The sequence below is a fragment of the Lygodium microphyllum genome, chromosome 19, assembly GCF_053477565.2.
Source record: "Lygodium microphyllum isolate KBCC chromosome 19, Lygodium_microphyllum_v1.1.10, whole genome shotgun sequence".
Lineage (NCBI taxonomy): Eukaryota > Viridiplantae > Streptophyta > Polypodiopsida > Schizaeales > Lygodiaceae > Lygodium > Lygodium microphyllum.
Window position 1 is genome coordinate 91,485,360 of NC_141153.1, and position 15,207 is coordinate 91,500,566.

A 15,207-nucleotide genomic window follows, 5' to 3' on the forward strand; every position below is an offset into this window, starting at 1 on the left:
TACATAATGATCCACATGAACATACAAGCGAACATAACTAAATCCCAGGCGTGCTATGAAAAGCTACGACCTTCCATTTTCAAGATTCCAAAAATTGGCAAACATCCAAAATAGACAAAAGACCCTACATATTACTAAAATGACTTCTTCTAAGGTCTTCTAAGATCTGGCCTAAACAATGAGGCAGGCAAATAGATTGAGAACATGGAAGCGAACAATCACATAAGAGTTCTGCTTATTTTGGAGCTCTGTTTTGGCTGTTGATGATGACGTTATTCCTTTAATGTATAGAGTGTACTAATCTAGGTATTAAGCTAATATGTTCGATAAGTAAAGATACCTATTCATCATTAGAATGAGAACCATGTCCATAATCTGTCATTCAGATGATACACTGCTTTACATTTTGGCTTCACAGCACTAAAGCTTAAAACATGCAACTAACGAGACGATTCTGTTAATTAGCCTCCTGAAGATAAGAATGAGAAATTGTAGTCGTCAAAATGAAAATTTGCCGCTGTTATTACAAAAGGAACTATGTGAACTAGCCGACCCAGTCCTGTGAATACATCTACAAACAGATGGATGTTCACTTATTCTCTCGATTGGCCCGCACGAGATGAAAGGATAATGCCCACTATCAATCCGTACAAAGCAAGAGCCTCCGCAAAAATAAGTATCAGTATCATACCCACAAAGAGCTTGGGCTGTTGTGCGGTTGCTCTGCAAGAAACTCAAGACGTCAGAATGAACACGGATGCTAATCCACAAACTTTAATGGCAAAAACATCCAAGGAAAAGCGTGGAAACCACAAAACACTCTTTTACACGATCAAAATTATAAGTTTCTACACAAAAATACCTGACACCAGCATCTCCAACAATACCAATAGCCATTCCTGCTGAAAGACCAGCTAAACCACAAGCTAGGCCAGATGATAGATGTGCATAGCCATCAAACAAATAGTAAGCCTGGCTCGTAGGATTGATCCCAGTGCTAATAATAACAGCGATAATCAACCCATAAATCCCCAGAACACCAGCCATAACAACCGGCACAATTGACTTCATTACCAACTCAGGCCTCATGACACCCATGGATGCCACACCAACACCACTTTTTGCGGTTCCATATGCAGCACCCATACCTATAGCAGACAAACAAATTTGAAAGCATAACAGGAACCATCAAGTGAACAGTTACAGTAAACTACATAAATTTAACACGAGGATCTGAGGAACTGTGTGCAGCAAGAAATGCTGACATGATCACAACAAACTCACAATCGAATTAACAAACAGAAGTACTACTTCCATCATTTTAAGAGAGTACTTGAGGATACACCTAGCTCCTAACAGACATGCTTCAACCTGCCCACCAATCATACAAAACTATAACATCACTGGCGGCAGTAGTGCAGACCAGTAAAATTAGACCCCATCAACAGTTTTAAAACAAACATCAAGAGGCATTGATCCTTTCTATGCAAGCAGGACCCTGGTCTAATTTGAGTGGCATTCCTCAGATCATAGGGATGGAAGTGTGTACTATCATGTTCTAGCCTGCAGCATGGGCTCACCATAACCTCTATCCCTCCCTAGTAGTCGATGTTACTTAAAAATCTATCCAATGAATGGATTTTTCACTTTCAAGTTCTAATTCAAGATTTACCAAAGGATATACAAGCAAATCATCTATCCAATTTCACCATCTGTATGCACAAAGAAATGTCTCTCTAGAACCTGTGTAAAAGCATTCTCTCTATGGCCTAAACTAGAAATTCCATGTCATCCTTCTGTAGCCTTCTTCTGGAAATCTTTGTAACACACAGCCTCATTTCAACATTTGTCATTTATTATTTCCTTTGATGGAGTACATGATCCACCTGTTGTAGATTTTATCAAAACTACTAAAAGCAGTTTTCTGTGGCATAAGGAGCCTTTTTATCTCCATAAAACTACATGATAGCCAATACTAAGAGTTGCTTCTGACTGTCAAGATAAAGCATCACCCACAACACTCTTCTTCGTACAGAATAAACTTGGAGAAATCTGCCGACCTCTTCTATTTCTTTGACAACTTGTCATTTAAGAAGTAAAATCATGCAAAAGGCCGTAATCCTGACATGATCCCCAACATTAAACTAACCGATCAGTGATAACAACTTTGAGATTTGGAAGAGATCCATCAAACCTCTTGTGAAGATGCACCAACATCGGGAAGTGATCAAAAGTGGTGTCCTGATTCCGAAGCACAATGACAAAGGCCAATGCAAGTGGGCACCCTCATTTCCCTCACTATGAAGAAGGTATTTGCTTCAGCAGGCAAAAACACAAAATGTGGATAATCTTTGCAGTTACCAGTTAGAGGAGCAGCTTGTTCATTTTTTATTCAAAAGGACTAGCCTGTTTGAGCAAGCATAGAAGCTTATTGATCTGTTGGATCAGCTTAAGAGGGCCAGCAAGACATTCGCAGATGATATTTGTGATCTGCATTATGCTAAAGCTTCCGAATTCCACCAATGCTTTAAGACCATCATCAATGTCCAAGACAAATTTCCCAGCCTCTCCTAGTCGTACATCATTGGAAAATCTCCCTTCAAAAAGTTAAAGGAACCCATTGAGCCATCGAGCAGCTGGGATCGGTGATGCTGTCAAGGGCAGCAGCAAAAAGGCAGACATGGCAACAACCGACACCCAAGGGGGGACCCTCCACAAGATATGGATGATGAAGCTGTTGGGTCTCAAAGGTGGTCCTACCATGGATCTAGAGCTCGTAATGGGACAAGGTCATGGACAAGACCATTTCTAGAGGGAGAAGTTCCGCACACCTCTAAAGTGTGCCTTCCTCACCATCATTGCAAATTAAAAGACGATTCCAATGTCCACACATGGAGACAGCCCGTCCTAGCAGAGCTGTGAAGCATCAATCCATTTTAAGAATTATTGAAAATGCCCGATAGTACCGGTCATGTGCACAAGACCTCCCACGATGCAAAGCACATTGATCTACAACAAAGGTGACATTCCAGTGATTCATGATGGTCAAAACAGGTTCAGTCAAGATGCTCTTTACATTGCAAAGGTTACAATAAATCTTCTCTCTGCACATCAGTTAGATTTTCTCTCCCTCACTCATTGGTCCTCTAGTTGGGATTCTTGTAGGGACCCATCCCATCATCTTGAATATTGTATGCTGCCACAAGGACACGAATTATTAACTTGATGCTCTTTGAACACTTGTTGTGCACACGTGAGGTGCACATCTAAGGTTAGGCTAAATGTTCATCACCGTGGCAGTGGGGAGATTGCCAAAAGATGTTGTGGACATGTGCTAGAGGGGTACCTAGAACAGACCTTGGTTAGGGATATTGAACTTACCCTTGAAAATGACCTTTGGTGTCCTAGGGGTTAGGGATTTAAATAATTTAATGTCCTAGACTAAAATTCGTGGAAAGTTTGGACACTTTCAAGTTTACAGAGCTTAGGAATTTAAAATTGAGAGTAGGCATGGCCAAAGTTTGGGCTTGGACATGTTTTTTTCTGATTTAATTAATTACTCTTGGCTGGAAATTGAGTCTAGAGGCTGAGTTTGCATGGGCAAATTTGAAACTTGGTAGTTGGCTAAGTTTGGGTGTCATGCAAGGCTGTGTAAAGCTGTTTGGGGGCAGATTTGAGGAAGATCTCAATTTTGGGCACATAGAGGGCTGCTATAGCACCATGGCGACAAGGCAACCTGATTTGGAGAGGATTATGGAGCTATGAGATCAGTTGGCAATGCTTTCGCAATAGGACAGGAGCTATGAGATCAGTTGGCAATCGCGCTTTCGCAATATAATAAGAGCAATGGTTTCTTTATCCTCCCTGGTGCCAAAATAGGATGACTCACCAAATGCGCCTAGCCCCACTAGGGTTTCAACCCCCCTTTCAAAGAAGTTGGCACCATCAAAATCGCCATTATAGTTACCATTTGAGAGGTGTAGTAACAAACCCGATTTTGGCGTGCTCCCGTGCGAGAAATTGATGCCAACCATTACTCGACATTTCTCTTGCTTCTCTCTCATGTAGACTTGATGCATGTGCCATCTAGTGAAGGAAATTTGTCTCATATAAAATTTTCCTACAGATATCCTAATCATCAAGCGCACACACTTTGCCTTGTTTAAAAAGTAATCCACTACGAATGGAATACTTTTCCGCCATCTTTCTCTTAGTAGCCAGTTTTCGACCATCCGAACCGCAAAGCTTTCGAGGCTACTAGGTCCCTCTTGAACTAATTGCTAGATCTTACCAAAGTGAAAATCATTTTGGCAACGCCCTTTCAAAGAAAGATAGAAATCAGTCGAAATTTCAAAGGATAAGGCATTGACTTCAAAAATTCAACTAACAGCATTGACAACCATATCAAATGCGCACTTCCTACAACAAATTTCGAAGTCAAACTCTTGTATAAGCTCCACCCATCTCACCTTGTAGCTATGAAGATCGGGCTGATCACGAAGGTATTTTAATGAAGGATGGTTCATCCAAATAATAAACCGCGCACTGTATAAATAATGACCCCATACTTTGAGCGGGCGAATGACCACCAATAATTCCTTCGCTTCGATGATATAACATGTTTGGGCGTCAGTGAGCTTAAAACTCTTGAATACAATAGGTCGGCCATCCTCATAAAGAACAGTACCTAAAGCATAGTCACTTGCATCCATATGAATCTTAAAAGGTTTATTCGAATCTGTAATCTGCAACATCGATACAATGGTAACAAGTTCTTTCAATGTTTGAAAGCATTGATCGAGCTGGTTTAGTAATATGAGAATATCCTTTATGAATTTTTGAAAAAACCCAATAAAACCTAAAAAAGATTTTACTTGCCTAACGGTCCTCGAAATAAGCCAATCAAGCACTACGTGTATCTTTTCGGGATCAATCCAAATGCCATCAATCAAGATGATATAACCAAGACATAACATCTTCATGTGAAAAAGTTCACACTTGGATAGTTTGACAAACAATTGCTCTCATCTAAAGAGATGAGAAACGATGCACAAATGTTTCATAAATGTTCAACATCAATCAATCCAAAAGGTAAGACCAAAAATTAATAATGTCCAAACCCCGTTTAAAACACAATTTTCGAGACATCCTCATATGCTATCCATATCTAATGGTAGCCGAACTTTAGATTGATTATGGTGAAATATTGAGCATCACAAAGCCGATTTACGAGGTCATTCAACCTAAGCAATAGATATTTATTCTTGATGGTCACTTATTGGGACCCTTGTAATCAACACAAAAGCACATCATGTCATTCTCTTTTATAGCAAAAAGAAGAAGTATCCCCATGGAGACTCACTTGGCTTAATAAATTCCTCAAATAAATAGCATTGACTTTGCCTAGCTATCTTGTCGTCCTCTCTCGGGCTAGACATATAAGGTTACTAAGAAAGGAAATGACTATCGAACAACCTCTCAATCCTATGGTCTAGTCTAAGGCTTCGCAAGACGACCAAAGTCTCTCAGGTAGCTCGGATGGAAAGACGTCAACATACTCGTATAATATCAAATCCAAATACTCACTTATATTTTAATTCATATTAAGATTATTATTGAAAAAAAATGAATTACATTGAAAATCAGATAATTGAACTTTTTTTAAAAAAACAAATATAAGTAAAAACACTTGGATTGGTAAAACATTGAGTAAACTCCTTGTTGAAACCATAAGTACATTGTTTTTTGTAATCCCCAAGGATAAACAATACTCAATCGCATGGAAACAACCATCAAGCTCAAAAGAAAGCGCATGATTTTTATAATCAATATACAATGGATATTTATCAAAGAATCATTACATGCCAAGAATGACCCCAACATGACCAAGGCTCATAAGTTAAAAATCCATACTCTAATAATATTATTGATTAAAAGATCCAAATACAAAACCACCTGATCTCAACAATTCACAATAAAACCCTATGTATATCGGATACGATAAATTCAATCAACGGGTTCCGTATGGAGCCCCAATCTCTACACCAAACGAGAAGAAATAAAATTATAAATAGAACTACTATCGAATAAAATTGTAACGTCTTGGCGATTTATACGCTCGCTGATCTTTAAAAGGTCATGTGGACCAAAAACAATTTTATTAATAGAACTACTATTACCATTGCTAGCATTAACAAAACAATCTTCGAGTAAAAATTTGACAGATATACCTAGAGCTTCAAGAGTATTTATCCAAGTTTTAGAAGTAGGCTTCACTTTCTTATTTCCGGGCACTCATAATCATCACGAATTGACATGGCTAATAGCAAGTAAAACAACCGCCCTTCAAGTTATCCTCACTGCAAGTGACCTTGCATTTACCATCATTCTTCTTATGCAACTCCAAACACAACTGATGAGTTACTACTAGGGTAGCTAACTTCTTTAACTTGAAGACCAAGACAGCTCCATAGAAAACCCTCGTCGATTGACTACCCCTACTTGCAACCAAGTATTATCAAAATTCTTTGCATACCTGTAGACACCCTCGAGTGAATGAAGCAGATTGTCAAGGACCTCATTATTGTAGTAAGGTGGCAATCCAAAAAGATATCCCATGTAGAGCAACGCTTGAGAATCGTCCAAGGCCTTTGTTTTATGCAACAAATCTTTGAACTCTTGTGAATAGACATCCAAGCTTTTCTTTCCTATATCAAACTCAAATAATTTTCAAAAAATTTCAATCCGATCATCAATAATAAAACGATTTTCAAAAAATGGATTGGTAATCAACCCATGTGACCGGCTTAGGGCATAGGTCCACCTACCAAGCATACGACTTCCCCCATAACATGCTTTGTATAATCGATGAATTGGGTATCATTAAACTCATACAAATCAAGCCACACCATCCATCTGGCCAACCATGAATCCATGTTTTGTCTCATCACATTTGTTCTTCTACCCTTTAAAGAAATCAAGTGAATTGAAGAGGCAATGGCATCATGGCTACGAACACAAATGGAAATTGGAGAGTACACAGCTTGGCCAACTTCCGCTCCATTTCTTTGACTTAGGCTTCGCTACAAGGGACAAATCTCCATTGGATTTTTTTTTAAAATAGACTTTAGGATGCTGCTCATGCATATGTTTGGATTTGGAAGAAACCGAAGGAGCATCCTCCATGTGTTGAGGTTCAATGGAAAGGGGCGAATCAAAAGGAGACACCTCGTAAGAAGCCATAGTATCGATAAGAGAAGAGGTTTTGAAAAGAGAGAGAAATGATTAATTAGAGATCAAGGAGTGTGAGAGAGGAGAGCAAATTCTAACAGAGACAGTCTACAAAACTGAATAAATAGTTCTACATTTAATGCATAACTTTTTTTAAAAAGCAAACTGGGAGGCAACTTAAGTAGGTAGCTTCAATTTTAATGGAGACACCTTAGAGTCATTTGACTTTAAAGAAATCGGTACTCAAATTTTTTTTAAAAAAGATTAAAGAAAAGATCAACATGCAATACCCGAGAATGACACACCAACCACATTGAGAACCTCACGGACAACCACATCAAACCATCTCAAGGTCGCTATCAACTAACTCATCTCCTCCTACTGCCACACAGTGCAACCTGAGAGCTGCCAGCAATCCACCTAACCTAGGGACCGCTCACGAAGTCTAATGGACAGCAGCCCGTTAATTTTATGAATAGCCACTCCATTCATTAGCTTCCAACTACCTCTCCAAGCTGTCGATCGCTTCATATTCTCCCTCTCTTATCTGAATGCCTCGTACTCTCCCTTTCTCACTATCGAGTACACAGTAGAGCAACCCTTCTCTCTTTCTAACTACCTCATACTCTCGCTTTCTAATAGTCAAGTATACAATACAGAGATGACTCTCTCTCTTTCTCTCTCTCTCTCTCTCTCTCTCTCTCTCTCTCTCTCTCTCTCTCTCTCTCTCATTTTTTCACAAGTCTAAATACTTCTCTCCACAACTATCTCAACACAATCTCTCTCTCTCTCTCTCTCTCTCTCTCTCTCTCTCTCTCTCTCTCCATGACTTCTCGAAACATGATTAGTAAAATTTAATCCAACAATAAACATAATGTTAGCACTAAATTAAATGATAATACTAATGTAAAAATTAACACTCCTAAGCCTTCTTTAGAAGAGCCCAAAATGCCTAATGAGCACAAACAATTAGTATCCATGGGGCAGCAAGTGCAAATGCATGGCCAACTTGGTAGTGCCAATCCATGGGAACATGGGCAGCAAGGCAATTATGCACATGCAAGCATGTGACAGCAAGGATACTTTGGTGGTGGTACCATTTTTCATGCTATGGTTGGATAGGCATCGCATACGGAAATGTATGGCACAAATCCCTGTGGTATGCAACAGTCAATGCATGGCTCACAACACCCAATGTATCTAGGTAATGCAAGTAGAATGCCTAATCCCATGTATGGCAGCATAGGCATGATGCTAGGGGCATAAAGTGGGCCATATGGATATGTATCGGCATCCCCAGGGACTGTTGAAGCACAAGGATTTGATGTTGGTCATATAGGTGCTTCAAATAGTGCTGGTTTTTATGCAAATACAGCCAATGCACCCTTTTTGCAGTAGCCCATTTATGATAACTTGACTCCCATGGGTCCGCTGAAGGACTATGATGAATGTGGCAAAAACATGAAGTTTAAGCCTTTCAGTGGTGCACAAGATAGGCATAAAGCACTTGTTTTTATTCAGCACTTTGATGCAACCTATTCTAGAGGCAACTTCACAAAGGCATCTAAGATACGCAAGGCAACCACATTTTTGAAGGGAAATACATTGCAGTGGTGATCTACACTTCTTATTCAAGGGAAGTCACCTACCACTTGGGTCCAGCTCAAGCAAATGTTTACTTCAAATTGGTTGACAAGTACCTTTGAAGTAGACATTATGACAACTTGGAATCAGTTGAATTCCAAAGACTGCAAGAACTTGGATCAATATAATAAGAAGTTTTGGGATGCACTGTTGCCAGTTACTTCTTATCGCACAGTACCCCTCCATGAGCAAGTGGAGAAGTATATTTGTGATTTGCCAAAGGGTATTCAGGATTTTTGCATTAAGTCCACTGTTTCCAACATGTCTCAGCTTATAGAAATTGCTACTACAGCCGACACATTGCTGCATGGAGAGGATGCAAGATTCCACAATGATGATGCCAAGTCACATGTCAAAAGAGAACAGCTGATTGTCATAGGCATGCTTTGCACTTTGTAGAGGGCAATTATGTATTGCTATGATTTGAAAAGACACAGTTGAAAAAGATGAAGGGCAAAGAGAGATTATATCCAAAGCTGTCTATGAGATACTATGGGCCATTTCAAGTGTTGGAGAGGATCAATGATAAATGCTATAGGCTGAAATTGCCTCCATACTGGCGGATAGACAATGTCTTTCATGTGAGCTTGCTTAGACCTTTTAATGGAGTGTGCTAGAGGATGTCTCTGTTGAAATTCAGCCGGAGGTTGAAGAGCTTGATGAAATACTGGTACCAGAGCAGATTTTGGCACACAAAGAGAGGGAAGATCAAGGGTACGGTTTCCAAAAGGTACTTGCTGAAGTTTCAAAATTCTTCACCAATGGATGCCAAATGGATGGAGGAGGATGACTTGGCAGCCATCCTCAGTTGTTGCAGCTTTACCTTGATGCTTTCCAATTAGAGCCGGCTGTTGAGACAAGGCAGCAAAAGTCTGAATTTTCTCTCTACAGCTTTCTCTCTCATCTCCCATCCATTTCACAGCCTTGCTCTGAAAATCTCAACATTTGGACCCTTGGAGGCTGAGAAATTGTACAATTCTCTACTGTAGCCCTAATTTGCAATAGAAATTAGAATTTAGCAACAACCTCGAGAAGCGTGCCAAAAATTGGAAGCTCCAAGACTTGGATTTTTCAAGGGGATACTTGTAGACCGACTACCCAGAAAAATAACCAAACACAGCCAAGTGTTCCCTACCCACCGACAAAGGCAAATAGGTTGCCATGAAGGAGTCCAAAAAACCCCAGAGCGACGAGGATGCATCACCCCAATCCTTGGCTTTGGACTTCTTTGACTTTTTTGTTAGCATCAGTTTCATTGATCCAAAGTCATAGCTCATGGTGGAACACTACCAAGCATTGGAGCAATGAAATGCTAAAGTAGAGGAGCAGATCCAAGTGCTTCAACAGGTGGTGCAGGACTTGAATCCAGACTAGAAGGCAAAATTCGACCTTCTTTGGCAACAGATGCCAAAGGAACAATGGGTCAAAGTAACCCAAGGAATGAAGAATACCGTCATTTTGTATCCGGGCTAGAACTCAGCAGACCCACACCCTGCTCCATAGCATCACAATAGCACTCACCTCCTACCCAAGACAAGAATCAATAAGAAACTAGAAGAAGAAATCAGACTCAGATTAAGGGGAGGGATCCGCAAATCTTGATGATCCAGACAAGGATTGAGGAGGCGGTGATCCAATCCTGATGATCCACTCTCTAAAGACCCCTCCACTCCCACCTCTGACATCCTAAAGTTAGCCAGTATGAACTAGCTCCAGGCCTACCTTGACCCAGTCTAAAGCCCTCTCCCTCAAGTGATGGCATCGGATCCATACCCTCCTATGGTCGAGTCTAGACATAAACTAGAACTTGAAGGAGTCTAGGCTTGCCTTGTCCAGATTATCTTTAAACGAGACTAGCTGCAACAACAAATATGGCTTCGTCTATGAAGAGGGTGAAGGTTAATTAAGTGCTTGAATCAAGGGGCAAATCAGATTGAAGACTTGCTGGTCACTTTGGACAGCAAGGGAAGTTTGGATTGCAAAGGGGATCGAGAGAATCCCATTGTAAATCAATTTTTTCTTCAATAAAGCTAAAGAAATAACGAAAGGGGCGCCAATTTTGGGGTCAATCGGGTGTGCATTATCCAAGATCAATAGGTAAATTTGTATTTTTCAGATTTGCATTTATTGTTTGCTATTGTAATTAAGTTGTAATCAGGGATTTACCACCCGTCCACGAAAGGAAGGCTGGTTTCACTACGCATGGAAGGTAGCACAAGCTACTCTTGGCAGCAAGGCAAATGCACCAACGAGATTTGATGTTTCGATAGCTATGGAAAGTCACATAGGCTTATATTAGCAAGCAAACGTTGAAGAATACCAATACAAAAAAAGGAAGAAAAGAGAAAAAAGAAAAATGCATGGTAAATGGGAATGAAAGAGGCCACCTTGTACCCAATTTCCTTTTAAAAAACTCATTGTGATAATTAACCTTTGGAGTCTATATGAAAACACATAATTCACCAAGAATTGAAGATTTACTTTGATCTAATTTTTCATTGCTCAATAAATCTACAATTCAAATCTAGCACTATGACTCACAAATCCAAAATAACCAATTTGTGGTTTATGCAAAACCTTCAAGGTCAAAGTTTCACATAGCTCCAAAATAGAGAATAGAAAAGCAAAACAACATAGCACAAGTAGTCAGCATATGATCAACAATCACTCTTGGCAACCATACAAGCACTCGACAAGTGGAAAATTTTTTGTTCAATACAAAGTTTCAACTAAAAAGTAACCATTCCACTCCAAAACCTTTTCAGACAGACCTCGATGGTGAGAGGTCACTCTATAGAGGAATCCTTGGGACAAGAGAAATGGAGGGTACAAGGAAGGCGCTGGCCAATAAACTCTTAGACTCCTAGGAATCATCCAAATCCCTGTGTAATTCCAGAATGACTTCTTGAGGGTCCCAATACAAGTCAAAGGTAAAAATCTAAGAAAAATCAAGGTATTCGTGCCATTCTTTCTTATGGATAAAAGGTGAATACTTGTATAAGAATCTTTATTAAATAAAGAAGCTGCTTTCCAAAGGATTATTTTTATTGTTTGTGTATTGTGATTTCACTTACGTGAATGATTAAGAAAAGTGATTTTATGTGTATAACTTAAATATATTAGGTAAGTAGACAACTAAAAATACCCAACCGAGGAAAGTGGGAGGGTATGATTCCTGACTATACATATGAAGGATGGGATTGCATATCATGTATATCACATTTAGTTGATTCAATATCAATTGGAAATCTCCCTTTACCAATAATTAGCAAATATTGCCTCTCTTAGTAACATTCAATCCTGTTAATAGGGCTTTACATTTGACTATATTGTTAGTAAATCCTATCCCAAGGTAAGTAGTTGATGAAAGTAGGCAACTAATTTCATCATGACCCTACAATAGGGATCTCTAATGACTACCTCAATTCTCCCTTTCTTATTGGGACCCTTGGATGCTCCATCAAAATACAATGTATAAGTCCATAAGGGGAAGCAAGCTGCAAATGCTTTGAGCCAAGCTTTATGGATGGTGAAGTAAAATGCAGCAGAGATTCTCTCTCCCCCTTCACAAGAAAGGGGGTGCCTTACATGATACAACAGGAAGGCGATATATCTCTTCAATAGTAAACTTATCTAATACAAAAATAATCAATGAGGAGTTTCTTGAAGTCAAAGTTATTGGACTAAAATTCTGGAAAACTAAGGATGAAAATCCAAAAGATTCTAGCACAAACATGGAAAACAGGATGATAAGAGTTGCTTCAAAATATTATCAGGTAAAGCAGGGTCCCTTGTTCATGCTTGGTTGATAACACCATGAACTTGTTAGCAAAGCTAAAAAATCTTACAAGTCCATAGCCCCATAAACATAGGGCATAATGATCGAGGGAAAGTCTCATGGATGTAAGTGTTCGTTCCTTTGTACTGCCTTTGTGTTGTGCATTTAGTAGAATCGGGTCTCCCTACATGTGTGAAGCAGCATATAAAGCACTTCAATGACTCAAGTAGTAGCTAAATGATTCCGAGCTTGCAGTGATCTGTTGACTTGGCCATGAAAGCGTTATCTTGAATGTTATACTTTTGGCATGTCGATTGCAAATCTTTGAATGCAAAAGCACTACATACCATCCAAACATGGTGATCATGCCAACAGCTCTTGCTTGATAAATAGATCAGGCAAAGCTCTCTGCCATCAAGATGCCTCCCTAAGAGTTTGTTCACGGTAAGCCTGATCCTCACGGGGTAAACAACCAATGTCTCTGCATCGCATATATGGAAACAAGGATCCGATACCTTCAAAACTGCCGAGTCAGCGGCGAAGCCTGCTGCTAAAACAGGTAGAGATGGCACACCCCAGATCTATAGATGCTATGATACACAGAAGATGCATGTAAACGCATCCAAGGACAGGACTTACAAGAGAAAACGAGGGCCGATGCAGCTCCCAGGAAGCCGAAGAAAGGAGCGGTGGTGTCTCCATTGAACTCGGTGGTAGACATTTTGCCTCTCCCTTTCCTCACTTGCTCCTCGGTGATGGCGCGGGATCGGTGCAGGGTTTCTCACCCGGCTCTGCCTGATCGTTGGTTGATTGGTGGCGATGATGATGAGAACGTGTTCCACACGCAGTAAAAGACCGAGAATATCGTGTCTCCTTGAGATTCCCCAAGTCCCCGACTGCGGCAGACACGTCCCTATATCCAGGATATGGTTTCCAGACTTTCATGATGTTGGGTAAGGGTTAAAAAATTCACCTCTATGTCCATCTATTACCTATACTAGCTAGCGGCCAGGCTCGCCAATCACATTTTACGGGGTTGGCATCATTGTGAACCTATTATTATGTGCTTTGAACACATATGCTCTTAGAGTATTTTTATCCATGAGTCTTTGAAAGCTTATTCAACTCTTGCCAAGTGCGTGCTTAAAGTAAAATCTATTTGTTGGAATGAAGGGGAAGATTGCTCTTTGTGCATGCATGTGCATGAGAGAGAGAGAGAGAGAGAGAGAGAGAGAGAGAGAGAGTGTGTGTGTGTGTGTGTGTGTGTGTGTGTGCACGTGGGTAATGCAAAGATATAACTCATCTTGAGTACAATTTTATAAGATATAGCAATTATGTGAGGTAGTAGTCATACCTTGCCAAACTTATTTTCTATTGCATAAGATTCACTATAGTGTTGGTACCACCATGATACAGAGTTGTGGACCACACCTATTTACATTAAAGAACCACACATCTAAACACATATGTATTTCGCCTTCCCTCTTCGCATACATATACCTGTACATGTAATTTTTGTGTACCTTTCCTCTAATGCTCCTTATTCAAAGTAGAAACTAACAAATTCACATGTATTCCCACTTCACATACACATATACTCTCTAAAATCTCTCATATACTATCACTACAATTAAATAGATAGCATCAATGACATTCGATGGGTAACTAGTAAGAAGTAATTAGGCTAGTTCCAACCATAGCTCTACTAGTACTCACTAATCAACATGGTCGCACTAGTGATAGATTGGCCCAACAACAATATACAAAGCACCATGTTAAATGCCAGCTAGTTGGAGCACAATGAAACTCATAGAGGAATTTTTAATGAATGGCAAGAGGTTGTATATATAACATTGACAATGTGCCATGAGTAGCAAGATTGATACGCCCAGAACAAAGAGCTGAAAGGGGCAAGGGTAGTAGTGAGAACAACAACACTTGCATGGCGCTACAGCCCCAAACCAAAGAGGAGGCACTATCAGGCATAATGAGCTTGGCTTCACTAGTGAAAGAAATATTTGTTTGCATGATTCATCTTTGATACATTTTCTACATGCTTCGTGGACTGTTAATTAGCTCGAAGAGGACCATTCTCATTCTATCCAATAACAAGGGACCTCAACCTCTCATGTCCCTATGGTTATATTATCATTAGTGTTCTCTTCTAATGGGAGAGATTCTTCCTTTGTTGTTAACAATGTTTTGAGAAGACTGCAAAAGCGAAAGTGTTGGCTACTATTTTTTGGTGGATATTATTTTTGTGGAGTGATAGTGCCTTGTTTTTTGACTACTTGGATTATATTTGTACTGTATGGACATCACCACATTATCATGGATGTATTATTTTGTGAGAGCTAGCGTGCACATTGTATTCACCACCTGCAGTTGTGTTTGTCACACCCGCAAGTATTGCATGTGTTGCACACATGTATTTGTGATTGGAATATTTCAGGCTTGGTCTAATTAGGCTAAGGTTAAAGCATGCAATGATGATTGACCAACCTAGAGCCCACTAAATGGGCATGATGCCCAAAAAAGGGTGCAAACCCTAATTC

At 39.8% G+C, this 15,207-nt stretch overlaps 1 protein-coding gene across 1 annotated transcript; it reads right to left on the reverse strand.

Moving 5' to 3' along the window:
* Positions 1-322: 322 nt before the first annotated feature.
* LOC148020148 (V-type proton ATPase 16 kDa proteolipid subunit-like) lies at positions 323-13,579 on the reverse strand. Its single transcript, XM_087700434.1, has 3 exons — positions 13,292-13,579; positions 863-1,148; positions 323-723 (listed from the first exon to the last, which is right to left on the reverse strand). Exons 1-3 carry the CDS (start codon positions 13,371-13,373, stop codon positions 594-596), a joined length of 498 nt encoding a protein of 165 aa, XP_087556560.1. The 5' UTR covers positions 13,374-13,579; the 3' UTR covers positions 323-593.
* Between the last annotated feature and the right edge of the window lie 1,628 nt (positions 13,580-15,207).